General features: G+C 44.3%; 1 protein-coding gene across 3 annotated transcripts in view; it reads left to right on the forward strand.

Annotated features, from left to right (window-relative positions):
• The first annotated feature begins 1,721 nt into the window (after window positions 1–1,721).
• Window positions 1,722–15,962, forward strand: part of si:dkey-21a6.5 (multiple epidermal growth factor-like domains protein 6) — a 74,043-nt gene continuing 59,802 nt past the window's right edge. Inside the window, exons 1-2 of one of the 3 annotated variants that reach the window (XM_059965560.1) lie at window positions 1,722–2,296; window positions 5,574–5,666. Coding sequence is in view for 1 of the 3 variants with exons in the window: in XM_059965558.1 (XP_059821541.1) it covers window positions 2,254–2,296 (43 nt within the window). In the remaining 2 variants the exon portion in view is untranslated. The remainder of the gene's footprint in view (window positions 2,297–5,573; window positions 5,667–15,962) is intronic. The other 2 variants (XM_059965559.1, XM_059965558.1) reach the window with 2 other exon arrangements.

Below are 15,962 nucleotides of genomic sequence, written 5' to 3' on the forward strand. Positions count from 1 at the left end.
TGCCTCACTGGGCGTATTGTGAGCAGATTTGGGCCCCTTATCTTAGGAAGGGTATACTGAAACTGGAGAGGGTAGAAAGGAGGTTCACGAAAATGATTCCAGGACTGAATGGCTTGTCATATGAAGAGAGTTTAATGGCTGTGAGTCTCTATTCACTAGAATTCAGAAGAATGAGGCGTGCCCTCTTTGAAGACTATTGAAAAGTGAAAGGCCTTGATAGAGTGGATGTGGAGAGGATGTTTCCTATGGTGGGAGAGTCTAAAACCAGAGGACACAGCCTCAGAATGGAGGGACGTCCTTTTAGAACGGAGATGAGGAGGGATTTCTTGAGCCAGAGTGGTGAATCAGCGGAATTATTTACCAGAGGCAACTGTGGAGGCCAAGTCTTTATGTTTATTTAAAGCAGAGGTTGATAGATTCTTGATTGTTCAGGGCATGAAGGGATATGGGGAGAAGGCAGAAGATTGGGGCTGAGAGGAAAATTGGACCAGCCATGATGAGACGGTGGAATGAACTTGATGAACTTCTGAGCTCAGTCTATCATGTTATGACCTTGCACCTTATTATTTGCCTGCACAGCACTTCCTCTGCAGTGGCTACATTTTATTCTGCTTTTGGTTCATCTTGTATGACTCAATGCACTGTGTAATGAATTGCTCTGTATGAACAGCATGCAAGACAAGCTTTTCACTCAGAAAAACTCTGGTTAGGCCACACTTGGAGTACTGTGGCCGGTTCTGGTCGCCTCACTATAGGAAGGATGTGGAAGCATTGGAAAGGGTACAGAGGAGATTTACCAGGATGCTGCCAGGTTTAGAGAGTATGGATTATGATCAGACATTAAGGGAGCTGGAGCTTTACTCTTTGGAGAGAAGGAGGATGAGAGAAGACATGATAGAGGTGTACAAGATATTAATAGATCGAGTGAACAGCCAGCACCTCTTCCCCAGGGCCCCACTGCTCTGTACAAGAGGGCATGCCTATAAGTTAAGGGGAGGGAAGTTCAAAGGGGATATTAAAGGAAGGTTTTCCACTCAGAGAGTGGTTGGTGCGTGGAATGCACTGCCTGGGTCAGTGGTGGAGGCAGATACACTAGAGAAGTTTAAGAGACTACTAGACAGGTAAATGGAGGAATTTAAGGTGGGGTGTTATATGGGAGGCAGGGTTTGAGGGTTGGCACAACATTGTGGGCCGAAGGGCCTGTAATGTGCTGTACTGTTCTATGTTCACTGTACACGAGACAATAAAAACCAACTCCACTGCCATTGATCTGCCATGTTTAAAATTCCAATTGAGGTCAGCTCACTCGCCTGCATGCCTCCATTTAGAAGCAGCCTGGCTCTGGGCCTGTACTTGCTCGACTTTAGATGAACAGGGTCGGGAATCCCCCCAGTGAACCCTGTCGAATATTGAAAGACCTGGAAAGAGTGGACATGGAAAGGATTTGTCCTGTTGTGGGGGAGTCTAGGACGAGAAGGCACAGCTTCGGAATAGAAGGATGTACCTTGGGAACAGGGATGAGGAGGAGTTTCTTTAGCCAGAGGGTGGTGAGTCTGTGGAATTTACTGCCACAGGTGGCCGTGGAGGTCAAGTCATTGGGTGTATTTAAAGTTGATATTTGATTAGTCAGGGTGTCAAAGGTTGCGGGGAGAAGGCATGAGAATGAGTTGAGAGATAATAAATCAGCCATGATTGAACAGCAGACCAGACTCGATGGGCCAAATGGCTTTATTATATTCCTGCATCTTATGGTTTATGGTCGGACGAATCCATTCCACACACGCATATGCAGGACAGGGTTTCTCAGCCTTTTTTCATGGTATGGACCCTCACCATTAACCCAGATTCCAGGCTGGGAACCCCTGATGCAGGGGCATGTTCTACCAACAGATTTTTTTGAGGGATATTAGGAATTTAAACCAAAATATTTCTTAAAGTTCATATGCAGATTCCTGTAAACAACATGTTTTAAGGTAATACTGTTTGCACAGAAGATTCTTCTTGTTCGTAAAGTTTTGCTCTTACTACATCTGCAATAATCAAACTCCGCCTCCGTTGAGCGAGAAGTGAAATCTGGTTGACATGGAGACTTATCACATGATAAGGAATCATATGATATATGCTGTAAAACGACTGTCAGCGCAGTTACAGTGTAGATGCCAACATAAAGAATTGTCCGTAGTGTGACAAGGAGACATTTCGTTCACGAGCGAAACTGACATCAGGCAAGCGGGACGCCAGCTTTTACAGAATATGAAGTTCCCCGGACAAAGTCTTCTTATCGTCTTTTCAGTCGGTAAGCAGTTTGTAAAGTGGCAGTTTGTCGCCTCAATGAAAACCCGGACTGGGAATTTCTCTTAGTGCACTTTTTTAAATGTTGCAGCTTCTCTAGAAACAAGTCATGTTGAAATGTTTCATAAAACAATTACGTTATCATAAACACAGAATGTGGAATCGGCTCTCTTTTATGAACAACAGGAAGTGCTTTTTAAAAAAGAAAGTGTAATTTTAGATTTTTCTTAACCGAAACTTGAGGCTCCTTGCAGAGTGAACCTACCCTTTCTAACTTGCTGCTGTTTGATGTTACCGACCTGGGAGCATCTGCACGTAAACTTGTACACGGGGAGTATTCATTAAGTTCACATTGTCTTGAAGAGTTCTACACACGTCTCCCAATTTATTGCTTAGCTTCTTTCTGGTGTGTGAGGGAAAACCCGAGTATCCTGGCGTGCTGATAAAGCCAACAGGTCGAAATCGGGTCCAGTTGTTTAATATGCTTGCATTCTGGTAGAATACAAAGGAGAAAGTTTATTTAAGACAGGACAGGTGAAAGAACATCCGAAGAGCGTATTCAAAAACGATCATGTTCCGGCTGAGTAGCCTCCAACCTGCCACGAACATCGATTTCTCCTTCCGGTTAACAAATCCCTCCCCCTTTCCTCTTCCATTCCACCACTGACCTCTTCTCACCTGCTTATCACCTCCCCCTGGTGCCCACCCTTCCCTCAGGCACTTCCTGCCCACCTGGCTTCATCTCCCCTCCCCCCTCACCTTCTTATTCTCCCTCCCTTCCTTTCCAGTCCTGAAGAAGGGTGGTGGCCCGAAATGTTGATTCTTTATTCATTTCCATCCGTGCTGCCGGACCTGTTGAGTTAGTCCAGCATTGTGTGTGTGTGTTGCTCTGGATTTCTAGCATCCGCAGAATTACTTGCGGTTACTATCAACAACTTTTTCGTTATACTGGATTTCCCCAGAGCAGTGGGGTTGAAAGCTGGGGGATTTACACGCGCACCGCTTTCCCATGTGATTTACTGCACTTCAGGCCAAAAGTAACTGGTGGGTTTTGAATTCCTGCCGTAACCACATAAAGAAGATTTTTGCCAATTTTCTGTCCAACCTATTTCTCTATATGGAGTCAGGATTTTTAAAGAATCCTGTTTGTCAATTACATGACCTGACAGCTTCTTTCAAATTCGGTTCTTGGTGCCAAAAAATTTAAGTTTACTGAATAGAATCAGAATCAGGTTTAATATCACCAACACGTTTTGCAAAATCTGTTGTTTTGTGGCAGCAGTACATTGCAATACATAACAAAAATAAATTACAATAGGAAATATATATTAAATAAATCTATTAAATAAGTAATGCAAAAAGACAAAAAAAGAGATAAATGGTGAGGTAGTGTTTATGGGTTCATTGTCTATTCAGAAATCTGATGGGGGGGGGAAGAAGCTGTTCATAAAATGTTGAGTGTGTGTCTTCAGGCTCCTTGATGGTACCAATGAGAAGAGGACGTGTCCTGGGTGATGGGGGTCCTTAATGATTGATGCTGCCTTTTTGAAGGTGTCCTCGATGCTGGGGAGGCTAGTGCCCATGATGGAGATGACTGAGTTTGTAACTTTCTGCAGCTCTTTCTGATCCTGTGCAGTGCCCCCCCCCATACAGATGGTGATACAACCTGTTAGAATGTTCTTCACAATACCCTCCTCTTGTGACCTTCTGCTGACTTTTCATTGTAACCTGTAAACTCATTAACATTTGGGTTTAAGATGGTGCTGCTGAAGTTCAACGACTATTTGTTGGTTGCTAATGAAACAAAGAAAACAACCAGATACTTTAAACGACAACACACATAAAATACTGGTGGAACACAGCAGGCCAGGCAGCATCTATAGGGAGAAGCGCTGTCGACGTTTCGGGCCGAGACCCTTCGTCAGGACTAACCGAAAGGAAAGATAGTAAGAGATTTGAAAGTACTGGGGGGAGGGGGAAATGCGAAATGACAGGAGAAGACCGGAGGGGGTGGGATGAAGCTAAGAACTGGAAAGGTGATTGGTGAAAGTGATACAGAGCTGGAGAAGGGAAAGGATCATGGGACGGGAGGCCTCGGGAGAAAGAAGGTGGGTGGGGAAGCACCAGAGGGAGATGGAGAACAGGCAAACAACTAAATATGTCAGAGATGGGGTAAGAAGGGGAGGAGGGGCATTAACGGAAGTTAGAGAAGTCAATGTTCATGCCATCAGGTTGGAGGCTACCCAGCTGGTATATAAGGTGTTGTTCCTCCAACCTGAGTTTGGATTCATTTTGACAATAGAGGAGACCATGAATAGACGTATCAGAATGGGAATGGGATGTGGAATTAAAATGTGTGGCCACTGGGAGATCCTGCTTTTTCTGGCGGACTGAGCATACGTGTTCAGCGAAACAGTCTCCCAGTCTGCGTCGGGTCTCACCAATGTATAAAAGGCCACACCGGGAGCACAGGACACAGTATACCACACCAGCCGACTCACAGGCGAAGTGTCGCCTCACCTGGAAGGACTGTCTGGGACTCTGAATGGTGGTGAGGGAGGAAGTGTAAGGGCAGGTGTAGCACTTGTTCCGCTTACAAGGATAAATGGCAGGAGGGAGATCAGTGGGAAGGGATGGGGGGACGAGTGGACAAGGGAGTCGCGTAGGGAGCGATCCCTGCGGAAATCAGAAAGAGGGGAGGAAGGAAAAATGTGTTTGGTAGTGGGATCCTGTTGGAGGTGGCGGAAGTTACGGAGAATTATATGTTGGACCTAGAGACTGGTGGGGTGGTAGGTAAGGACAAGGGGAACGCTATCCCGAGTGGGGTGGTGGGTGGATGGGGTGAGGGCAGATGTGCGGGAAATGGGAGAGATGCGTTTGAGAGCAGAGTTGATGGACGAAGGGAAGCCCCTTTGTTTAAAAAAGGAAGACATCTCCTTCGTCCTGGAATAAAAAGCTTCATCCTGAGAGCAGATGCAGTGGAGACGGATGAATTGTGAGAAGGGGACGGCATTTTTGCAAGAGACAGGGTGGGAAGAGGAATAGTCCAGGTAGCTGTGAGAGTCTGTTGGCTTATAGTAGATATCAGTAGATAGAACTACTTTGAAACTAGATACTTTGTCGTTCTGATAAGCGATCACTGCAAAGTGACCTGTGGCTTCCCTGTTGGAGTCGAATTGCCCAATGGCCTGGCATTTTTGCAGTGTGGGCTGGGGTCTTGGAGGGACAGGATGGTTGTGGCAAGTCCAGGCTGGAGTCATATTTCCTCTTTCCTTTTGTAGATTGGAGACATTTTAGTGCGGTGGAGCTGAGGTAAGGCAAAGATGAGGATTTTGACCCCCCGCCCACCCCAGATCACCCCAAACCCCAACCTGGTAGGTGGCTTCTATTGCAGTAACTGTTTGGAAAAAGCTTATGCACACAAACTTGTGACCTGTACAATGCCTATATTTTATGAACAAAGTTGTACTGGACTTGGGTTTGTGCTGCAGTGGTGTCCTCATCAATAAAATGTGTACCTCAAGTCCAACTTTATTATCACCTGGCTGTACATATATACAACCAAACGGAACAGTGTTACTCCGGACCACAGTGCACCCACTAAACATAAATCACAAACGACATGTAAAACAAAATATTGCCACAAGTAAGTTATTAAAATATAATTCAAAGTGCATGTAATGCCCAGCATGGGAAAACAATGAACAGTTCGCTGTCCTGGTGACGAGACCTCGGTGGTGGCAAGGTATTCATTAGTCTCTCAGCCTGAGGGAAGAAGATTCAGGAACAGCTTCTTCCCCTCTGCCATCAAATTTGTAAATGGACATTGAGCCCATGGAAATTGTCTCCAATTTACAATAGGAAAGAGGAAATTTGACTCCAGCCCAGACTTGCTGCAACTATCTTGTCCCTCCAAGTCCCCAGCCCACCCTGCAAAGCTGCCAGGCTGACAGGCAATCCAGTTCAACTCCAACAGGGGAGCCTTCAGTCGGGGGGCATTTACAGGATTCCTGGTGAATGCGGAGCCAGATTGTGGAAACCCACATCAAGGAGCATAGGAGGTTACCTGAAGAAATCGGAGGTAGCAGAACATTGCACTTGCAATTGCTGTAGGATTGACTTCGATGGCACAAACTATTGTGCTGTTCCAATGGGTTTTGGGACCACATGGTGAAGGAAGTCATTGAATTGAAACTAGGGGAAAAGAATTTTAACAAAGACCAAGGAATTCCATTGTAAACAAATTGGGAGAGTGGGAACCTTATTGGATGAGGACTAATCAATTGGGAGGGATGGACAACAGGGGTATAAATACCACGAGACTAGACAAGCCCAGGCATCATTCCTAAAGAAGATTGCAGAGTTTGTCATCGAAATGTCAGTTATAATCAATACCTGTACCTACTGGAAACCCGAGAAGAGTTTCTTCATCATGTATGCCAAGAAAGCACTAGATCCTTTTTCACTTTTTAAAATTCTGTATTTGCACTATTTTAAATTTAACTTATATGCACTGTAAATAATTCGCTTATTTATATTTTCTATATTATCATGTATTTCATTGTACTGCAGAAGCTGTTGCCTAGTCTGGCAGTCGTGGTCTGTTCAGGACCTAAGGCTGACTGAGCAGCAATTGGTTGGGCCGAAGGGCCTGTGCTTAGCTGTAATGTTCATTGTTCTATGCACTTGCACATTTATTGATTGTATTTCTCTAGCTTCTTTATTAGGAAGTCATTCATAGTGTAAAATGGATGAAAATTGCTTGAACTAAAATGCGGCCAATACTACATTCAGGTTAAAATTGTTTCTGTGTAAAACCTAGTGGCTTGATTTGTAAGCATTTTGAGTTGAACTCTTAAAGTCCTTTAACTGTAGATCACTTCAGGCAGTTAACAGAGCAGTGGGCTTGCTAGTGAAGCCAGGAACCTGGAAGAATATGGTACTGGCCTGTATTGGGTTTCATAACGGTGTGGCTAATACTGGCTGGCAGTTCCAATGACCCGGACTCGGTCTGACCCTGCGGTTCCAATGACCCGGGCTCGGTCTGACCCTGCGGTTCCGATGTCCCGGGCTCGGTCTGACCCTGCGGTTCCAATGACCCGGGCTCGGTCTGACCCTGCGGTTCCGATGTCCCGGGCTCAGTCTGAGCCTGCGGTTCCGATAACCCCCAGGCTCGGTCTGAGCCTGCGGTTCCGATGTCCCCTAGGCTCGGTCTGACCCTGCGGTTCTGACGTCCCGGGCTCAGTCTGAGCCTGTGGTTCCGATGACCCCCCAGGCTCGGTCTGACCCTGTGGTTCCGATGACCCCCGGGCTCGGTCTGAACTTGCATTTTTCTGTGGAGTTTGCATATCCTCCCTGAGACCCTGGGTGCACGTCTGTGCGTTTCCTGGATGTAAATTGACTCTGGTGAATGGGTAAGTTATGGAATCTGGGTGAGATACTGAGGGGATAGTGGAGATAATAAGTGGGAGGGGGTTAGTGCAAGTGGATTCTTGATAAACCTGTTCAAAGTAAATTTTATTACCTAAATTTTTACTGTATATGTCACCATATATTACCTTGAGATTCATTTCTTGCATCCATTTACAGATAAAGAAAGAAATACGATTGAATTTCTGGCTATACACATAGCCAATGTATAGAAGAAGGCATTGTGCAAATAAAAAGTCATACTGAGAACTTGAGTTGTAAAGTGTCTTTGAAAGTGAGCCTGGAGGTCACAGAGTCAGCTCAGTGAGTGATGTTATCCACCCCAGCCCGGCTCAAGAGCCTGATGCTTGTGAGGTAATAACTGTTCCTGAACTGGGAGGTGTGGCACCTAAGGCCAAATGCTCTGTTCCCATACTTTGTGTCTTTAGAAATTGCTGGAAATCTTCAGCAAGTTTGGTTATATTTATAGAGAATGAAATGGTTGACATTACTTTGGTGTTGATATCTCCTAACCCCACCCCAAAACACTTGGAGACCAGATCTGTTGACGTGCAGAGGAGGGAGGGAGGGTTGTCTAGCAATGCAATGTCTGTGGTAGGGCAGTGGCTAAGGAATGACTCAGACTGGTGCTGATTAGAACAGGGTACTGAGGCTTGTTGATCCATCTCAAAGAGAGAAGCTTCTGGATTTGTGAGCAATGGAACAATACAGTTGATGAAATCTGATTTAATGGAGAATTAAGTCCCTTCATGGAGAATTAATTGACCCTTCCTGCTGAAGGGTCTCTGCCTGAAATTTCGACTGTACTCTTTTTCTGTAGATGCTGCCTGGCCTGCTGAGTTCCTCTAGTATTTTGGGCATGTTGCTATGGATTTCCGTCGTCTGCAGATTTTCTCCTGTTTATTAATGGAGAATGCTGGGCAAGTTATGTCAGGTCAGCCGGTATCTGCGGAGAGTGGGGGGGGGGGGGGGGGGAATGGGAGCTGTAGCAGAATTGGCCAGGAAGTGATAAGCAAAAGCTAACTGCAGAAGCTGGAAATCTGAAACAGAAGCACAAAATGTTACTGGAAACACTCCAGACCAGGGGGAAAGCTAACCGCCAACATGCCAAACTGATGCATTCTCTCCCCTATCTGCCCCCGACTCCTCAAGAATCCCAAAGTGATTCTGCCAACAACATTGGCAAATTTGTAGGCGGCATTTGAGCTGCGCTTAGCCATGCAGTCTGGAGTTTCCAAACTTTATCATGCCATGGACCTCTATCATTAATCAAGGGGCCCGTGGACCCCAGGTTGGGAACCCCTGGTGTAGAGAGTAGAATGTGCAGCAGGTAGCCAGGCAATGTTTGGCATCACTAATCGTGAGTTTTATGTTGAGAAACCTCTCGAATCTTGCATGTAAAGAATGGTGGTGGTGGGGGGGTGTGCAATGCAGGGTCACCTTTTTCCCTTCTCCCTGTGGGTCCAGAGCACGTTGTCAGAGTACTTGCTGCTAGACCCTGGAACATTCTGGTCAGGAATGCAACACCCTTCTAGAAGAGCTCAAATTTGAATAGAACAATGGTCTCTGGCGTTGTAAATTGTCCCAGGATTAGACAAGGTTAAATCAGAGATTACTGAGCAAGCAGCTGAAAGGTCCGGAAGCGTTTATTCCACACCCTGTATCAATAAGTTAGCCTGTTGGCCATTCTTGACCTCTCCTGCTAAACCACTCTTGAAGCCTGTCAATTGCCAGGGTGGTTAACATTACAACATAGCCTATCCCATCCCTGATGCTTAGTTTTGCAAAAATAAACTTAATTCATAATAAAAAATATTCACCAGAATAAACCATTCAATGCTTTTACATTCTTGACATTATAGCCGATGCTTTCTGTACTGCCGTGATACATACACGGAGATCAATAACACGCTGTGTTTTGCAGAGATATTTCAAAGATGTCTGTAGAAATGTGTGTATGTACAGTTCATGCAGTGTTTCTAATTCGAATCATACACCTTTAGGTTGTAACGATCCGTTTTTTATTTGGGAAAACACCTCCGAGGTCATGGCCCCTTGTGTACTGTGGAAAAGGACGAGCAGCCAAGGACCTTTTTGGGTCCCTACGTTGTTTTATCTGACATAGCCATGAGGTACCACTCCTCACCCAGGCTGATGCACGATGCCTGTTAAGAGATTCCTGGGAAAGTATACAGATGTAAGAAAAGTGGATGGTCACAGGCTGTGTAGGAAGGACGGGCTAGATTGATCGTGGAGCAGGTCTATATAGGAAGACAGCACGTCATGGGCCAAAGGGCCTGTACTGGGCTTTACTTTATTTACCCCGTGCTCTGTCTGTAAGGAGTTTGTACATTCTCCCTGTGACTGCGTGGGTTTCCTCCAGGTGCTCTGGTTTCCTCCCACAGTCCAGAGATACAGGTTTGTATGTTAATTGGTCACAAGGGTGTAATAGGATGATGCGAGTTCAGTGGGCTGGAAGTAAACTAAGCAGTAACCGGACATCAGTAGCATAAAAGCTGAGGGCAAGTCCATCACGGGTAAAGCCCTCCCCAGCACTGAGCACACCCACATGGGGCACTTTCGCAGGAAAGCAGCCTCCATCACCAGAGATCTCCAGCACCCAGGCCATGTTCTGTTCTCGCTGCTGCCATCATGGAGGAGGTTCAAATCCACACCACCAGTTTCATTGACAGTCACTACCCCTCAACCGTAAGGCTCTTGAACCAAAGGGAGTAACTTCACTCACCCCAACACTGAACTGTTCCTGCAATCTAAGGACTCACTTTCAAGGAGTTTTCATCACACGTTCTCGATATTTATTGCTTATTATTATTTCATATTTTTCACTTATATTTGCAGTTTGTTGCTTTTTTGCATATTGGTTGTTTGTCCGTCCTGTTGGGAGTGGGTTTTCATTGATTCTATCGTGCTTTAGTAGTTACTGTGAATGCCTGCTAAAAATTAATCCGCATGGTAGTTTACTTTGAACTCTGATTTGAACTTTGAAACATACAGCGAAGTGCATAGTTTTTTTGCTTCTTTGTACTTACTGTGAATGCCTGCAAGAAAATGATTCTCAGGGTCGTAAACGATGACTTTGATAATAAATTTACTTTGAAGTGATCATCCTCTTGACCTGCACCTTGTCAAAACCGGCTGCCTTGGTGTTTCTCAAGTTCTGATTAAGTGAGGCAACAAAACCAGCAGACGCCGAAAGATCAGGGGAATTGGCAGCAGTGTCTGTAACAACAGAGATTACTCCGGCGTGTATGTTCTTTTTGGAGCAGCGCGGTGAAACGGTTAGCGTTTCTGCGCACCGTGCGTTGTTAATTAATAGGCTTTGCATTTTTAAAACATATTGCAAAGATCGACGAAACTGCAAGTGTGTCGAAGTTGGAGCGATGGTTCAGTGTGCACGGTTTGGGCGACTGAAAGGTGCCGGTGTACACTTACCCCTTTTTTATTAAGTTTATTGCAAGTTAAGTATTAAGATAAGGTCATCTTTTGTTTGGTAAAGTGGAACAAAAGGTGGACCTTAGCCTTGTGACGTGATGGGATGAGGGTATAACGGACCTGTGCCATCAGCCTGGTGTGGGAGAAATGCTCCGTCTCGGACATCCCGCTCGGAGACAAAAGTTTTTGAACTGGTCGATGTTCGGCGTCAAACATTATCCCATGTTGGGGAATCACCATACTCAAACCAAACCAACCCAAGTCACCTGCTGGCGATTCTAATGAAGGGCAGATTGATGTACTGGACGAGAGTGAAAATCGATATAGTCGGGTCATTTTGTATTAATAAATATTTTCATCCGTACTGAGCATGACTCAACAATGTTGGTATTAAAATCTGTTTAATTGCTATGGAATGTTTAACAGTAGGAGCGCAGTAAACCTGGAATTCCTTTCATTTGAAGTTAATAAATATTTATTTCGCCTGTTTTTTAAAAAAACGGCTGCCTTAGTGATACAAACTTTGGGGGTTTAAATAATCCTATTTAGCATTGCTGTAAAAGATCAACAATAGAGTGAATAATTGTCACATGTGGGGAGGCTCCTGAACGTAATCTGTGATCAAACAGGCATGTGGTAAATTGAAACTGCTGTTACAAAATAGATAAATATTTATTTTGGAATTAGTTGAAGTTAAAACTAAGAACAATGCTGGACCTTATCCCCTGTAGTCAGGATCTGTTGTAATGTGATCTGGGGTACATAATGAGATGCAGATCTCACAAGTATTCTCTGTAAATTTGCTGCTACTTTTCACAAAATAATGCTGCAAAGAACAAAGAGCAGATGTGTAGAAAGAGGGTAATGACTGGAGTGGTGGGATATTGTCATGATTGCCAAATGGTTCCCTATTTATTTCAAAAACTTTATGTATGCAAGAACAGGACGTGAATGTTTTGCCTTGTTAGTGTCATATAATCAATGCATTCAGTCGTGTTAACACTTTTTAAACCATAGCACTATTGCCACTTGTGTGGTCCCCTGGGGCGATGCACTATTTCAATGTTTGAGGAGTGTCGGTCCCTCCTTGTCCTGTAGTGGGGTGACCTTAGGGTGATGGATATTCACTTTCCGGGCCCCGAGAGACTTTCTAGCTCAGCAGCATGACGGATCCAAAGGTCAGAGATGTTAGAGACAGATAAACTTCTAAGCAATATTCCTTCCTCAGCTTTTTATTGTGAACAGTATAGTCTTGTAGGGCCTCCTGATGAAGGGTTTCGGCCCGAAACGTCGTCACTACCTCCTCCAATAGATGCTGTCGGGCCTGCTGAGTTCTGCCAGCATTTTGTGTTTTTTATTTATTTCCAGCATCTGCAGATTCACTCGTGTAGTCTTGTAGGCCTGTGTTTAATCAGCATAAGACAATGGGTTTACGTTAATTGCCTTGTATCAAACCAAATGACGGTGGCTGTTATTTTGCTCATGGAGAGCAGACTGATGTTGTCACATAGCACATCAAACAGAGTTCATAGCTGTATCTCCAGTCCATAGTTGAGATGCTTGTGTACTTGGAGTCCACCGTCACAGCATTAATTTTGAGTGTCTGGCAAAATATTGCATGCAGATAATGTACTGTTTTGCTACTAGTTGACAAATATTAGAAAGCTTTGGGGATTGTTAGGACCGACAGGAAGCCAGGGTGACAGAAAGAAGAGCTTGAATTCATTTCTCAAACTTCAGTTTCTGTGATGGAGGACTCAATTGTCTGTAACTCATTGGTATGTCCTTTTATTTTCTAAGAATAGTACCTGTGTTTGAAAATCTTTTGTTTGTCAATCTTTTGTAATTCAGAAATCTTACATAAATTAGAAATCTGTGAGTTTTAAATGTATGTTAAGAACTATTTGTCTAAATTTAAACATGTGTCATGAATATTAAAGTATATTTAAAGTACTTTAGCTGGAAGTGTCCGGTCCTTGGTGGGGGTGGGGGCAACAAGTGAATGTAAAACAATCGTTTTATTTTGGGATTACTGGGAAGAATGTATTTTCTCTTCTGGTCTTTGCCTCTGCCGGACATTGAAGTGCCATACTGACATCAGCTTGGAAGGGTGCCCACACTGCAGGTCACGATGCTGCTGACCCTTGTATCGATTGTTGCTGCACAGTGCAACACAAACTGACATCGGCCCACGAAGGTTAATGACTCTGCTGACAGGAGTACCTTTCATCCGCACTCCCCGTTATCCTGCTGCAAACAACTGCTTGTTACTGCATTTCCATTGGTCATCTTCCTCCGTGTTTCTTTTTAAAGTTTCTTTTTCGTGTTTTTTTCTACAGGAGCAATGCCTCACCATCCTGCCCACAGCTGAACCACATTCCCATCACCCTATTGCCAGTGTTCAATAATCTTCTAACCTAATTTCCCCTGTGCAGATCTGCCTTATTGGAGAGAAATTGAACACATTTCAATGTTCCTAGACTGAGAGAAAACTGGAGTTGAATTTACATCTTTTATTGCAAGCTTAACCACATAAAATGTAAAACAGAGCCGGCCCTTCAGCCCATGATGTTGTGCTAGCCCTTTAACTTACTCTTAGATCAATTTAGTATTTCCTGCCTACATAGCTCTTCGCTTTTCTTCCATCCATATCCTTATGAAAGAGTCTCTTAAATGTCATAGTCATAGGGTCTTGGCACAGAAACACTTCAGCCATCTAGTCCATGGTGAACCATTAATCTGCCTAGTCCTATTGACCTGCACCTGGACCATCGCCCTCCATACCCCTCTCATCCATAACCTATCCAAATTTCTCTTGACTGTTGAAATTGAACCCGCATCCACCTCTTTGTGCTGGCAGCTCATTCCACACTCTCATCACCCTCTGAGTCAAGAAATTCTCTCTCATGTTCCCCTTAAAAATGTCACCTTTCACCCTTAACCTATGACCTCTAGTTCTAGTCTCCCCCGACCATAGGGGAAAAAGCCTGCTTGTGTTTATCCTATCTCTACCCCTCATAATTTTGTATACCTCTACCAAATCTCTCCATAATCTTAAACGTTCTAGGGAATAAAGTCCTAACCTTTTCAACCTTTTCCTACAACTCAGGTCCTCAAGATCCAGCAACATCCTTATAAATTTTCTTTGAACACTTTCAATCTTATTTACATGTTTTCTGTAGGTAGGTGACTAAAACTGCAAACAGTTTTCCAAATTAGGCTGCACCAACATCTTGTACCTTTCAACATAGCATCCCAACTCAATACTTATTTATGAAGGCCAATGTGCCGAAAGCTTTCTTTATGACCCTATCTACCTGTGACACCACTTTGAAGGAATTATGATCTGTGTTCCCAGATCCCTCTGTTCTACCACACTCCTCAGTGCCCTACCACTCACTGTGTAAGACCAACCCTGGTTTTTCCTCCCACAGTGCAACACCTCACACTTGTCAGCATCAAATTTCTTCTGCCATTTTTCAGTCCATTTCACCAGCTGGTCCAGATCCTTCTGCAGGCTCTGATAGTTTCCCTCACTGTCCACTACACACCCAATCTTAGTGATATCCACAAATTTGCTGATCCATTTAACCACATTATCATCCAGATCATTGATATAGATGAGAAACAACAACAGGCCCAGCAGTTACAGGCCTCCAGTCAGAGGGGCAACTATCTATTACCACCCTTTGGCTCTGTGGGAGACGCCGATGTCTAATCCAATTTACTACCTCATCTTGAACGGCAGCCGACTGAACATTCTTTGCCAACCACCCATGAGGGATCTTGTCAGAGGCCTCGCTAAAGTCCATGTGGACAATATCCACTTCCTTGCCTTCATCAACTTTACTGGTAACTTCCTCAAAAAGCTGAAGAGATTGGTTAAACACAACTTGCTTTGTACAAAATCTTATTAACCCTAATTGGTCTGTCTTTCTGAATGCTCAGATATCCAGTTCCTTAGGATACCTTCCAATAACTTTCCCAATATTGGTGTCGGGCTCACCAACCTGGCTTGTACTTGGAGCCTTTCTTAAACAACGGAATGACACTAGCTATCCTTTAGTCCTCTGGTACCTCACCTGTGGCTGAGGGTGCTTAAATCTCTGCTAAGACCCCTGCAATTTCTGCACCAGCTTCCCACAGGGTCCGAGGGAACACCTTATCAGGCCCTGGGGATATATCCACCCTAATTTACCTCAAGACAGCAAACACCTCCTCCTCGAATTGGTATAGGGTCTGTGACCTTGCTGCATTACCTCACATCTTTAGACTGTGTCCATCTCTTGATTAATTATAAGAAAAAATCCATTTAAGATCTCCACCAGCTCCTTTGGCTCCACACATGGATTACCATTCTGATCAATTTTGTCCTTTGCTATCCTTTTGCTCTTAATTTATCCATAGAAGCCCTTGGGATTCTCTTTCACCTTGTCTGCTAGAGCAAATTCATGTCCCTTCTGGTTTTCCAAGTGTTTCTTGGATTTCTTGTACTCAAGAACCCATTTGTTCTTGTCTGCCTATACCTGCTCTACATCTCCTTTCTCTTAACCAGGGCTTCAGTATCTCTCGGAAACCAACATTCCCTACACCTGTTATTCTTGCCTTTTATTCTGACATGAACACACAGACTTTGTACTCTCAAAATTTCTCTTTTGAAGGCCTCTGACTTACCAAGAACAACTTTGCCACATCCTTTCTAATACCAAAAAAAATCGACTGTTCTCCAATTTAAAATCTCAGCCTGAGGACTGGTCCTATCCTTCTCCATTGTTACCTTGAAAATA

The sequence above is a fragment of the Hypanus sabinus genome, chromosome 3 (assembly GCF_030144855.1).
Source record: "Hypanus sabinus isolate sHypSab1 chromosome 3, sHypSab1.hap1, whole genome shotgun sequence".
NCBI classification, from domain to species: domain Eukaryota; kingdom Metazoa; phylum Chordata; class Chondrichthyes; order Myliobatiformes; family Dasyatidae; genus Hypanus; species Hypanus sabinus.